This window comes from Sceloporus undulatus, chromosome 1, assembly GCF_019175285.1.
Source record: "Sceloporus undulatus isolate JIND9_A2432 ecotype Alabama chromosome 1, SceUnd_v1.1, whole genome shotgun sequence".
In the NCBI taxonomy this organism is placed as follows: domain Eukaryota; kingdom Metazoa; phylum Chordata; class Lepidosauria; order Squamata; family Phrynosomatidae; genus Sceloporus; species Sceloporus undulatus.
Genome location: NC_056522.1, coordinates 216,805,876 through 216,818,610, shown reverse-complemented (window position 1 = coordinate 216,818,610; position 12,735 = coordinate 216,805,876). Strand labels below are relative to the sequence as shown.

The window sequence follows — 12,735 nt, the reverse complement described above, 5'->3', positions numbered from 1 at the left end:
CTTGCTAGTATAACAAGAAATACTTTTAAGTACATTGGTTCATCCCCCACCCCCGGCCCGGCATTTTATTTTTTAAGTTAAAAAGGTACCACTGAGCCCACACAACTTAATCACTAGTAAAGTATTGCATGTCTTGCCTGCTACTGAGCATTATTACAGTCCAAAAGTCTACCATAAAAATGCCAAAGAGCTTGCTCTCAAAATGGAAGCAATTCTGGAAAGTGGCTGTCAAAACTGACACTATTGTGTATCTTCAAGTCATTTGTGGTCTAGGGCAACCCTTAGGCAAACATATTACAGGGTTTTCTTGGCAAGATTTCTTCAGAGGGGGTTTGCCCTTGTTATCCTCTGAGGCTGAAAGCGTGGGACTTGCCCAAGGTCAACCAGTGGATTTCTGTGGCCAAGCAGTGATTGGAGCCTTGGTCTCCTAGTGTCCTACAGTGATATGGTCTCACTCACACCACTACACCCACTGGCACTCAGTTCGGTATTACAAGAGATGTTAGGATCCAATTCAATATTAGAGGGGACACAGAACTGCTACCAACCTATCTTCCCAAAATTTAATACAGTGCGTCCTCGCCTTACACGTGGATCCATTCCGGATCCCTCCGCGTAAGGCGAATTCCACCTATGCTCAAGCCCCATTGTAAACAATGGGGTTCGTGCACGGCAGCGCGGCGGTGCACGGGGCGCAGGGTGCAACGGGCGCACGCACCCATTCAATTGAATGGGACGCGCCGCTCCTTCCACCCCGCGGCTTGAGCGCGTATGCTCAAGCTGCGTTAGGTGCGCCCGCGTATGACGCGGGCGCGCTGTAAAAACTCAACTCACAGGTGTGAACCAGTGAACCAAGCATGGAAATACTGAGTGTGATGAAATGCTGAATGTAATGATATCTAGTACATGATCCCAGGAAGGGACTCATGTGTTGCTGACAGCCACATATTCCTCACAATGCCTAGTTATGCCATTGTTCATATCCGTTGTTATCGCCATTGTTCATATACTATACCTGGCTTATGTTCTCTGCTGTTTTAAAACTTTTTTTAAAAAAGGATGATATATATTAATGCTAGATGTTGTTAATCTAATGAAACTATAGAGGATTTCTTTTCCAGTGAGACATTACAGAGAAAGCACTTACCCTGAACTGTAAAAGAGCTGCTCTCAAAAGCTTTAAATTATCACTTTTGCAATGACATTACTAAAGAGAGATTTTACTTAAGTATATTTTACCTTAATTTGCAAACTAGCTGATGCCACTCTTCTTTCCAAGTCCTCCACCTGCTGAAGAATAGCAATATCCATGTCCATGGCCTGCTCTTCTATAGACCAGTTCTCCACTATATCTCGAGTTACCTGGTGTTCATCATTTTCATTTACTTCAATAATAGCAGCTGCATTTGAGAATCAGATTAGGTTGTTTTTAGTACACCTTCAGTCTAGCAGTATTTGAAAGCTTGGGTGTATGTGCATATGTTTGTGGATTTTGCTTTTCTTGCTGAAACAAAATTTTCCTTTTTAGATATACACAAGCTGATAAGCCATTAAGTATTTAAGACTCACCTGGATGAAAACACTTGTCATATGCGTCATAGAGGGCACAAAATTGGCCAACATGGTATTTATCATTATGTTTTTCACAATACTTGAGCTTATTATCTCAGCTACATACCATCTTTATTCTTGAGGCAGGCTAGAGTAATATAATCCATATGTTTTTGGATTTGCTTCTGTAAGGCCTTCTCTCTAATTCCCCTGAAATGCAACACTTTCTGCAAAGCTTTTAGGTCCTCTGGGTCAATAATTCTCCACCAGCCAAACTGCATTTCTGAATAAAAACAATAGGTTTTTTTTCAAACAGTTGAAATGTAATATGTTTTTATAACAATAAAAATGTTGGCTAAGATCCAGAGCTAAAGATATGGACACAGGGGAGAACTGTAGGCACAGCTGAGGCATGGCTTTCTTGCTTGTCTTGCAGCCATTCCTACTACTGAGGAAAAAAACTTTTTAACCATCTAAATATAAGTGTAAGACAATTTCTTCTGTGACTTGGACAAAGAAAAATAAAATTAAGAAATATTGGACTGGAAATCTTTGTTTTTCTAAGAATATTTACTATCTACCTATTATTTGGATTTATATCCTGCCTTTCCTTTGATGACCTCAAGATTACCAGTTGAGTATTGTACTTCTCTTTGGTACATGTTTTTAAACTGTGCGTCTAATTTAATGCTGTTGATTTTGTTTTGTGTGGGAATGGTATTCTTTTATGTAATATTAACTGAGACCCACTGTGTATTTGATCTTTGCAAGAAAGATGGGAGATAAATCTCACAATAAATAAATGAGTGTATACCATTCTCCTCTTCCCACTTTATGTTCACAAAAGCCTGTGAATCTGAGGGAGGGACTGACTAACCTAAAGTCACCCAATGACAATTTCTGGGTATCTGTAACAGATTCTTTTAAGTCTTAGTTTATTTAACTCAGCTTTCCAGAACTTTCTAACAATTATCCCACATAAATAGCATAAATTTAAAAATAATCCTGGCTCTTAACTCCAACTCTGAGGAGTTGGAGTAAAATTCTAGAAGTAGTAATATCTCGTTTATGGAAGAATATGGTACTCACCCTCTGGGATAGGCTTTGGACTAGTATAATCTACTGGTTTGGCTACTTCAACCATAGTAGACGTTACACAGGCCTGTTTTTCAACTTGTGGCACAGGTGATTCACTTTTACATGTTGAAACATTGGGTGTCAAGAATGAATTGCCATTTCCTTCTAACAATCCCATTCCTGATCCTATGTTAGGCAAAGGAGATGAGAACTGTAGATTTGAAGTAATAACTCCAGTAGGCCATCCACAAAACTGAAGTCCCATTACTGGCAATCCTGTCTTCATCTGCTAAGCCAAAAATATTTTTAAAAGATCACTGTTAGTTCTACAACAATTTCAGGTTGAATCAGGGAACAGGACCAGATTATTGTAATATAAAAGATTTTTTGATGTATCATATATATTATAGGCAAACATATAGTGTTGATTATTTCCCATCTTTAAAAACTAAGGAGTGAATCTCACATGAGTGTTACATACCACTCCTGTAGCAATTTGGTACGCAAGCCATATCTCTCCATTTTGAGAGGAAGACACTGGCAAGTAGGGGAGAAGGTTGCATGCTCCAAGCTGCTTCACCAAAGGAAGAAGAGAATCAAGTGCTCAGGAGTGACAGCCATCTTCTCCTGTCACCATAGTTTTCCTTCTCCTTTCCTCACCTTCACCTCTGCTGTCACCATAATTATGTTTGCAGGGGTGTAGGATCAACATCAAGATATGTGTGTGTGTGTGTGTGTGTGTGTGCGTGTGTGATTTTAATGCAAATGAAAATAAAAATGAATCATTAGAAAGTTATAGTAGCCATTAAACCAGTGGTTCCCAAACAATGAGGTGGCAGTTGCTCAAGGGGGGCAGGCATGAGACGTGGAAGTCATGATCCTCCTCTCTTCCCAAACTTTTTTATATGCAAAATTCACACAGGCCTGGAAATAAATATTTCATTTACTTAAATAAAACTGTTCTAATTTGAATGATGTTATTTTCTTATAAAATGTTAAAATATGAATATACTTGAATGTGTGAATGAAAATATGCACACTATATAAAGATTCCCCCCCACACACACATATTATATGAAAAGGGGAGGCACAACGTTCACATGTAGATGTAAAAGGGAATCCCAAGGGTAGAAAGTTTGAGTACTACTGCATTAAAAAATAATACATTTTATATATATATATATATATATATATATATATATATATATATATATATATACACACATTACATTACATTACATTACATATCCAACCTCTGTTTAAAAACCTTCAAAGAAGGAGACTCCACCACACTCCAAAGGAGTGTGTTCCACTGTTGAACAGCTCTTACTGTCAGGAAATTCTTCCTAATGTTAAGATGGAATCTCTTTTCCTATAGTTTGCATCCATTGCTCCGTGTCCTATTTTCTGGAACAAGCTTGCTTCAGCCTCAATACGATATATACCTTCAAATATTTAAAGAGAACTATCATATCATCTCTTAACCTTCTCTTCTCCAGGCTGAACATACCCAGTTCCCTAAGTCTCTTCTCTTAGGGCATCATTTCCAGTCCCTTAACTATTTTAGTTGCTCTCCTCTGGACACACTCCAGTTTGTCAACACTCACAAACTATTTTGTTTTTCAAAATGATTACTTATATAACCCAGGAACTATTTTTCATTTTAAAATGTTATTTATATAGTAGAGTTGCAATGTATAACCATTGAAATCCATTTCACTGCCACAGGCTGCTTCAGGCAGAATTGGCTTTATCTTCAGTCCAAAGTAGAACTTCAGTTTGGAAGCTTCCTATGTCCCCCCTGCTGTGTGGAAAAGTGGGAATGGATGCAAACATTTATAATTTTTTAAAATATATATATATATTTAAATTACATGACATTTGGAGGCATAGTAGCTTCTTTTGAAAGGTCCGAGGCTGCCAAATTTCAAACAAACAGGTGCGGGGGTTTATGTGTCATCTTCCTGTAATACTTTTAAAAAAAGAAATGCCTATAACATTTCCATTTCTAAGAACTAGCTAAAATTTGAAGATATTTTGAAAGTGTCCAAATGAACCCAAAGTTCAGGCAAACAGTTGGAAGGGGAGTTGTGTTAAACTTTGGGGGTGTTAAAATTATTGTTGTGGTTGTTGTTAGTTTTGTTTATATCTTGTGTGTTTGCAAGAATGAGTCTCAACGAGGCTTACAAATTAAATTGCTTACAGTGTAATGAAAAATATACAGAAAGTCAACATTAAAATAGAATCAAACCATTAAGGATATTAAAACAACTTAAAAGGCTCACTTTAAAAAACAAACAAAAAAATCAGTTAAGCAGTACAATTTTAAACAATAGAGAGACCCTTTTATAAAAAGCATCATTAAAAGCCTTCCTTTCAAAAAGGCTGTCTGAATAAAAAGTCTTTGCCTGCTGATGGAAGGAAGGTGGCATTATAGCCTTCCTTGGAAGGGAATTTCAAAGGCTAGGGGCAGCCACTGAGAAGGCCCTATCTCATGTTCCCACCAACTGTACTTGTGAAGATAGTGGGACTGAAAGAAGCGCCTCTCTTGCGGATCTCAGGGTCTGGGGAAGATACGGTCTATCAAATGGCCTGGACCTAAGGCATACAGTGGTACCTCGGGATACGAAATACCCAGGTTACGAAATTTTCGGGATACGAAAAAATCCCATAGGGAATTATTGTTTCGGGTTACGAATGTTTTTTCGGGTTACGAAAAAACTTTTGGTGCTTTTTTCGGCTTTTTCGCACGGAATCGCGGCTTTTCCCCATTAGCGCCTATGGCAATTCGGCTTACGAAGGCTTTTCGGGTTACGAAAGCGGCCGCGTTACGAATTAATTTCGTAACCCGAGGCACCACTGTATAGGGTTCCACAGGTCAACAAATGGCAGGGCTACTAGGCAAGCTTGAAAGGACCCTTTCTCGGTTGCCCAGTAGCCATACTGGACCCACTGGGTGTTCCACCCTACTGGGTGACAGACCTTCTAGAGTGTCACCCAGTGTGGTCCGTACCACCTGCACTCCTGTAGTGACACCAGTTAGCAGTACTTGGAATTGTACCCTGAAACAGGCCGGCAGCTAGGGATTCACTTTCACTGGTTTTGTGGACACTTCGAATGAAAACCATATACACTGTAAAGTATTGGTGCAAGGGTTAGTGAAGGATGACAGATATAGAACTGGGTGCTTTAAACTGACATAAAAGTCCCAGAAAATGTATCATCCTTGAGAGAAGGACGACACCTCAATGAGGAAATGGATTAAAAGTGTACACTGTAGTGCTTGTAAACTCTTTACAAAACAGGCAACACATTTCAAAGCAAGAAGTCTGGCCTATTGTTAGCTTTTATATCCAGGATGGGAACCATGTGCCTCCCCACCCAGAGAGTGTTGGACTACAACTCTTAGTAGCCAATGGTGAGGAATGCTGGGTCCAACAAATTCAGAAGACCTTATGATTCCCATCCCTGTTCAGGTAAATTCTTTGATTGCTTTAGCCTGCAGACCCAAGGGGTATACATATCCAAGACAAAACCTGGGGGTGGATGTAGACTAACAAGGATTGTCAGTGTTGGAAATTTACTATCTCCTACTGGCCTTGGCAGGAACACCACCTGTAGTAGATTGTGTATGGATGAACCAAGCAAGAAGAATTAAACTATGATCTTATCAACATGCTACATACAGTATTGGCCTCTGTCTTAATTGATATTCCCTGAGTGGAAGAGAAGGCAGTTGTAGAGGGAGAGGAACTTGTTGAAAACTGCCTCTCCTCTGTTCTGCCAAGTGAGCGCACCCTGCGAACAGAACTCATCATTCATTATTTTAAAGGTTAAAAAATGGAGGAGTTTGCCTGTAGGACAGAACAATACTGGATACTTCCAACTAAAACTGAATGCTTACCTGAAGAGGTGACAATGCAAATGGACTTAATCCCATTGGATTTGGTGAAGAGGCTGAGCCAATAAGTGGAGAAGGGATAGGTGAAGGTGACTTGGATGGAGGATGAGAATGAGGAGTTAGTGAAGCAGTAGCAGCAGGTGGTGGTGAATCTATCTGGGTAATTGATGTGTCATCACAAGGAGTTCTGGGTAAAAGACTGAACCACTGTCTGCTCTTTTCTGTAAGAGTCTTTAACAGCTGGTCATTTGAAATTAATGGAGAGCTATAAAATTTCCCTGGCCCAGTTGCAGCAGGATTAAAGAGATTATTTGGATCTGGTTTCTCAGTACTTGTTTGGGATACAGAGGCCTGGTGGCTGCAAAGTGAGGTTTTAGAGCTGTTTTGATAAGATAATGAGCACCCATTTGAAGTACTGCCATTGGCTTTCTGGGCTACAATGTCAGAGTCAGCAGGCATTTTTGCTACCTCCAACAACTTGCTTAGCTTTGAAAAAGAGCCTGGCTTTTGTAGGAATAGATTTGTGCTGTCTTTTTCTTTTAGATCTTCTTTTTGATTACACTGATTTGTGTTTAAACAACTTAATTGTTCTTCAGAGGTCTCAAACATTTCTTCTTTGATATGAACATTTTTGGCCTTTTTCAGCTTCTCTTTTTCTTTAGCAATTTCTTCTAGTCCTGTAATAATAAAAAGACAGTTATTTATTCAATTACTATACACAGTAGACACCTTTGGAAATTACACATCATACATGCACAGCACAACTGTTAATCACCTTGATCTAAAAAGCATTCTCTTGATTTACAAAACAGGTGTTGTTTTTTTAAAAAAAGAAAGGAACACCTACCATTTGGTCCGCATTTATTTTTAAACCAAAAGTAACAAAATTCTAAATGCACCATTATGCTGTTGTTGCTTTTTAATGGGACGGAACATAACTGTAAGTACTAGTTCAAAATCAATTCTGCTGCCAGTTATTTGTGTTGTTAATAAGAGGAAAAATATGTTTCCTTAATCAGATTTTCTGTTTCTTCAAAGTATAGGATGACAATACAATTAGGGAGAATTATTAATTATGATGCACCTTTATTTCTCACCTTTCCCTAGCCCTGAGACCACAATGGCTAATAAACACCAAAACTGACACAGCTAAAAGTACACATCATACAAAATTTATTTTAAAAATTGTAAATTACAACAATTACAATATAATTCAACAATCAACAGAATTATGTTGTTGATCTATGCCTTCATGTTGTTTCCAACTTACAATGACCCTAAGGCAAACTTACCATGAGGTTTTCTTGGCAAGATTTGCTAAGGGGATTTGCCTTTGCCTACTTCTTTGGCTGAGAAAATGTGACTTGCCCAAGGTCACCCAGTAGGTTTTCATGGCTGAGTAGGGTTTGAACCCTGGTCTCTAGAGTCATAGTCCAACATTCAAACCACTGCACTACACTGGTTCTTTATCAAGAGAATTAACGTTACATTAAAAAGAAACTCAATGGCGCGTTACAGACCACCCAAAATGGGCGGTCTCGCGTTGCTGCCGGTTGCTCCGCGAGGGAGCCGCAGCAGCCAAACCGATTGGCTCCCTCGTGCAGCAAAAAGAAGCCCCAAAATGGCGCTTCTTCTTGTGCCCGGATGGCTAGGGGTTGGCCAGTGTGGACGCTAGGTCCTCGGCCAACCCCTAGCACGTGACAGGGGTGCCGCAAAGGCCCGTTTGTAACAGGCCAATGAATATAGACAATACAGCACATTATTAAGGAGCATATGAACAATCAGTCCTTAAAGGCCTGCCAAACAAAAAGGACTTCACCTGCCTATGGAAGGAGGTTGCCAGCCTCTCTAGATCTCCAGATGCACATAACTGGGTAACTAACTGCAGCAGACTGCAACACCACTAAAAGCATCAGAGCAAGGATACTTGCATCTGAATATGCATTCCATATATTTTTTATACAGGGAAGCATCTATACGAGGTAGCCCACAATTCCTCATACAGGGAAATACCTCCATATGTTGATGTGCAGCTGTTCTTTCCTAGGTAGAGGTGTGTAGACAGTTTCAAGCATTTATGACAAACACACCATTAGAAAAGATATTCTCTATTGAAACATTTTAGATTTTTGAAATGAAGGCAACCCTCTCTGCCCCATTCCCATATTTTCTTTCTTCTAGCCCTTTCACATGTCAAAAAGCATTAATAAGATTTCTCATGAAGAACAAAAGAAAGGGAGAGCCATGGGGATAGAACCAGACAGACAGCAGGGACAGCAAGTACTCAGCATGGCAACCATTTGTTTGCTTAGTTTCTGCATCAGTTAGTGCAGCTGTGGTAAGTGGAGGTCAGAATTTGCAGCCTGCAACTGCAAAGGTTTTTTTTCCACATTCTAGAAAATCCAATTTAATTTCAACATGCAGTGTGTGTATGTACTGGAGGTAATTTTGCCCTAATTTCTGTGTCTTCTTCTCATCAGTTTTTAAAGAGTTTGGACTTTGAGGAGACACTAGATTTGGACATTAGTGCTATGGAGTTCAAATGGTGATTTAAGAAAGGGCCCAGATATACAGGGGATTTACTATCCCAATTTACTATCTCTCCAGCTGCAGTCCATACCACATTCCAACTATTGTCCCTGATTCAGTTTCCACCTTTCTGTGTGCCTGCTGTTTTTAGCATCTCATTAAGCAAGTATTCTCTTCTCCCACAATATTTCATGTGGTGCATGCCCAATACATTTGAAAAGGTCAGGGTGGACGCATGCGAAGAGATATGTCAACAGGTGCCCTTGCCTGCCATTTCAAGTAGAAAACTTGCTGGATTCCCCATGACAACAATATTACTCCACTCTGTTTTGCTTCAAGAAGCAATGTTTTAGTATCCCAACAATTTCAACTGAACAGCCATTTGAAGTTTAAGATTAGCATTATCAGCCTTTACCTAGAGCAACATCAAACTAGGCAAAGGCTGAGTACCATGCGGAGGGGTGATCATCTGTTCTTCCTGGGAGAGCAGGTTGGGGGCTAGGGGGTTGCATGAGCCCTCTAGAAGATCTGGGGGGTGCTGTACCCCCAATTCACTACCAACCCCCCATTGACCCCTGAAAAACCTCTAGGGGCTCCAGGGAGCATTTTCTCCATGTTTTAATGCCTCTGGGCTAATCTAGGTCCAAGAGAGAACTTTTGTTCAAAAGGATGTGACCAGAAACCACTTCTGGTTTACTTCTGGTTTTTTAAAAGGCCTTTTCTGGGCCTAAAATGGCCAAGGGGGACTAAAAATGGTGAAAACAACCCTCATGCCCCCCCCCAGAAGACATTTACAGTTAATTCTTGACCCTTAGGGCCCTGAGAGCCACAAAAACAGCTCAGGGAGCTATAACCCCCATAACATAAGGGGAAAAAATAAATGACAACTTTACAAATAATTTAATTTGTACCTAAGACCTCCTTATTACCTTCTCCACTTTCCATGCCTTCAACAAAAATGCCCCCACATTGGGGCAGAATCCAGTATCGACGTCGGTAACGATCCTGACCAAACATCATTGAACGCAAAGAGTGAGACGCTTCAAACAGCTTTCTTCTGTACTGGTTCTGTTGCTGTGAATTTTTTTTAAAAAAAAGCAGTTATGTTTATAATGTTTTTCTTTAGTGGTAAGCCTAAATAGTCAGCAATTTGATTGCTCATGTGTTATTTCAAAAATAAGCCCATTCTGCCTTGCCCTCCCCTTGAGAAATGAAGAGTCAAGCTGGTAGTTATAAAAGTATCACATTGGGTAAAAATGAAGTAGGTTGAAGGATGTGTACTGCAAAGCTGTTCTCTATTTTGCTTCTAATTTCCAGAGAACAACGGAGATCAGTGATATTTATTGCATGACAGCAGACAAAATCTTATCAAATGGTGTGTGTGTGTGTGTGTGTGTGTAGAGATAGACAGACAGACAACAGATAGGTAGCCTAGCCCAATATTAAATCTTGTAGTACTTGATGTGAAATTAATGGGACATTTCATCTGATTTAGAGAGAAAATTATGTTCACGATTACCTGAACACACAACCAATCTTCTATCTATCTATCTATCTATCTATCTATCTATCTATCTATCTATCTAATCTATTTTGAAAATGCAAATAATGGTTGAGCTTTTGTGCTGTCATGCTTCTATCAGGCCCTTGCTTCTCCAAGCTTGTCACTGCTCCCAAGAGTGACAAGCTCAGTGGCTTACCAACACTCTCAAGTCACACAAGGGCCATGTTGATCCTCAGCATCCAGTGCCACAGAATAGGCACTGGTTGCCAATCTTGAGTGCCAAGGCATTTTTGGACTACAGCTCCCAGACTCTCTGACCAATGACCATACTGACAGGGGCTTCTGGGAGCTGAAGTTTAACCACATCTGAGGACCTAAACTGAGAAATCACTAAAGAAAGGCATTATCAGGGTCACACAATCCAAATGACAGATTAAAGAATGGTGCTATGTAACCATTATTTGTAGTAAACACTCTGATTTATCACAAAAACACAAAAGCAGCTGTGGGTACTGTCTCCAATTCTGGCACCATTTCCCACAGGTTTGAATTCAGCTAGGTTCATGTTTAGACTTAAACATTTTTGCATCTGAACTCAATCCCAAAACAATACTGCTCTCCGGCCAACTCCTCATCCAGACTTCACCTTTTTAAAAATTCTTTCATTTTGTTTCATTATAAGACTAGTCTTGGTTAGGCCAGTGCAGAAAAGCCCATGGAATCTGACTTAATGCTAAGAATCTATGTAAGAATTTGAAAAGTAACAGTCTACATTCTGTTTCACATAAACCTAAATAAAAGGAATAAACTTTTAATTTACATAAATAGCTTACCTTGGTCAGTTTGTCAATCTGTTTCTCTAGTTCCTCCACACTTGCTGTCTGGTCCCCATCATCCTACCACCAATAAACAAAATGCAGCAGTGCATCATTTTCTAATGTACTAAATGTATTCCTATTAGCTTCTAATGTAACATTAGAGTTTCATAGGGAATGCCTTAAAAATCACTAAGGCATTTCAAAGGACATGCATTTGTCAAAGATTGTAGTCTCACAAAGCTGAATCTTTAGTCTCTGCAGCGGAAAACACACACCCATACCCAGTTCAAGCATGGCACTTGAACTCTGTTGATGCTACACAGAAAACGGACCAGTGAACTCTAGCCTGATTGATTCTACAAGGCTTGATTATATTTCCCCAAGGCAGAGCCTTATGACTGCTGGCCTGAGGAATGGCAGATTATTGCAAAAAATAGCCATGACAGCTTCTTTGACATCCAGTTGGCAAAGGGCAAGACAGTTCAGAGAGTTATCTAGTCCTTAAAATCTCATTCTTCCTTCTGCTGAATTTGTGACTGGAAAGTAAACCCTTGCACTTTTATCTACTCCCTTTCATACAGTTTTAAAACAGGCAATTATAGTGCCCAAATTAGGTCTGACTACAACTGAAGCAGCTCCATCATCACTACTTTAACACATCCCTTGCCAACTGTTTTGCTTATCAAAACATTCCTACTTCTGTATTCTCTCAGCTTTTGCAAAACAGCTGTATGAACCACACAATTTGCTGTAGGAACTGCTGGACCTCTTACCCTTTCCCTCCACCACTCCCTTCTCCTTCTGTGTCATGTCTTTTTAGATTGTAAGCCCGAGGGCAGGGAACCGTCTAACCAAAAAGATTGCATGTACAGTGCTGTGTAAATTTACAGCGCTTCATAAATAAAGGTTAATAATAATAATAAACTAGCCTGCAGCTTTCATATGCCAGGGGAATGTGGACTGTGCCATCAGTGTCACAGAGAATGCAATGGTTGCCACCTTTTTTTGTTTCCAGCAGCAAAATGTTTTTGATTAGCCCTGCCTATATGAATGCTTAGCTCTAAAAAAAGCCTCCTACAGTAGACCTAATGAATCAACAGACTTTACATAAGTGTTGACTTGCTAACTGTCCGCTATTCAATGGATCTCCTCTAGTGGGAACCTTAATTTTGTAGTCCTTCAGATGTTGTGGAACTACAAGTCCCTGCAGCCCTAGGCAGCATAACAAATGGTTAAGAATGTTAGAAGTTATAGTTCAGCAACATCTGGAGAGCCATTATGATTTTCATCCTTTACCTAAATGATCAATATCCTTAGAATCCACCCAATGATGTACATCTGAAGGTTGCTTACCA

At 39.8% G+C, this 12,735-nt stretch overlaps 1 protein-coding gene across 22 annotated transcripts in view; it reads right to left on the bottom strand.

Annotated features, from left to right (window-relative positions):
* BAZ2B (bromodomain adjacent to zinc finger domain 2B) overlaps window positions 1–12,735 on the bottom strand; it is a 296,772-nt gene that overhangs the window by 14,496 nt on the left and 269,541 nt on the right. For 15 of the 22 annotated variants that reach the window (XM_042447148.1, XM_042447149.1, XM_042447126.1 and 12 more), the window contains 6 exons: window positions 11,396–11,458; window positions 9,988–10,132; window positions 6,533–7,206; window positions 2,641–2,917; window positions 1,679–1,834; window positions 1,240–1,400 (listed from right to left, as the gene is read on the bottom strand). In XM_042447148.1, coding sequence (XP_042303082.1) covers window positions 1,240–1,400; window positions 1,679–1,834; window positions 2,641–2,917; window positions 6,533–7,206; window positions 9,988–10,132; window positions 11,396–11,458 — 1,476 coding nt within the window. The remainder of the gene's footprint in view (window positions 1–1,239; window positions 1,401–1,678; window positions 1,835–2,640; window positions 2,918–6,532; window positions 7,207–9,987; window positions 10,133–11,395; window positions 11,459–12,735) is intronic. The other 7 variants (XM_042447129.1, XM_042447139.1, XM_042447131.1 and 4 more) reach the window with 1 other exon arrangement.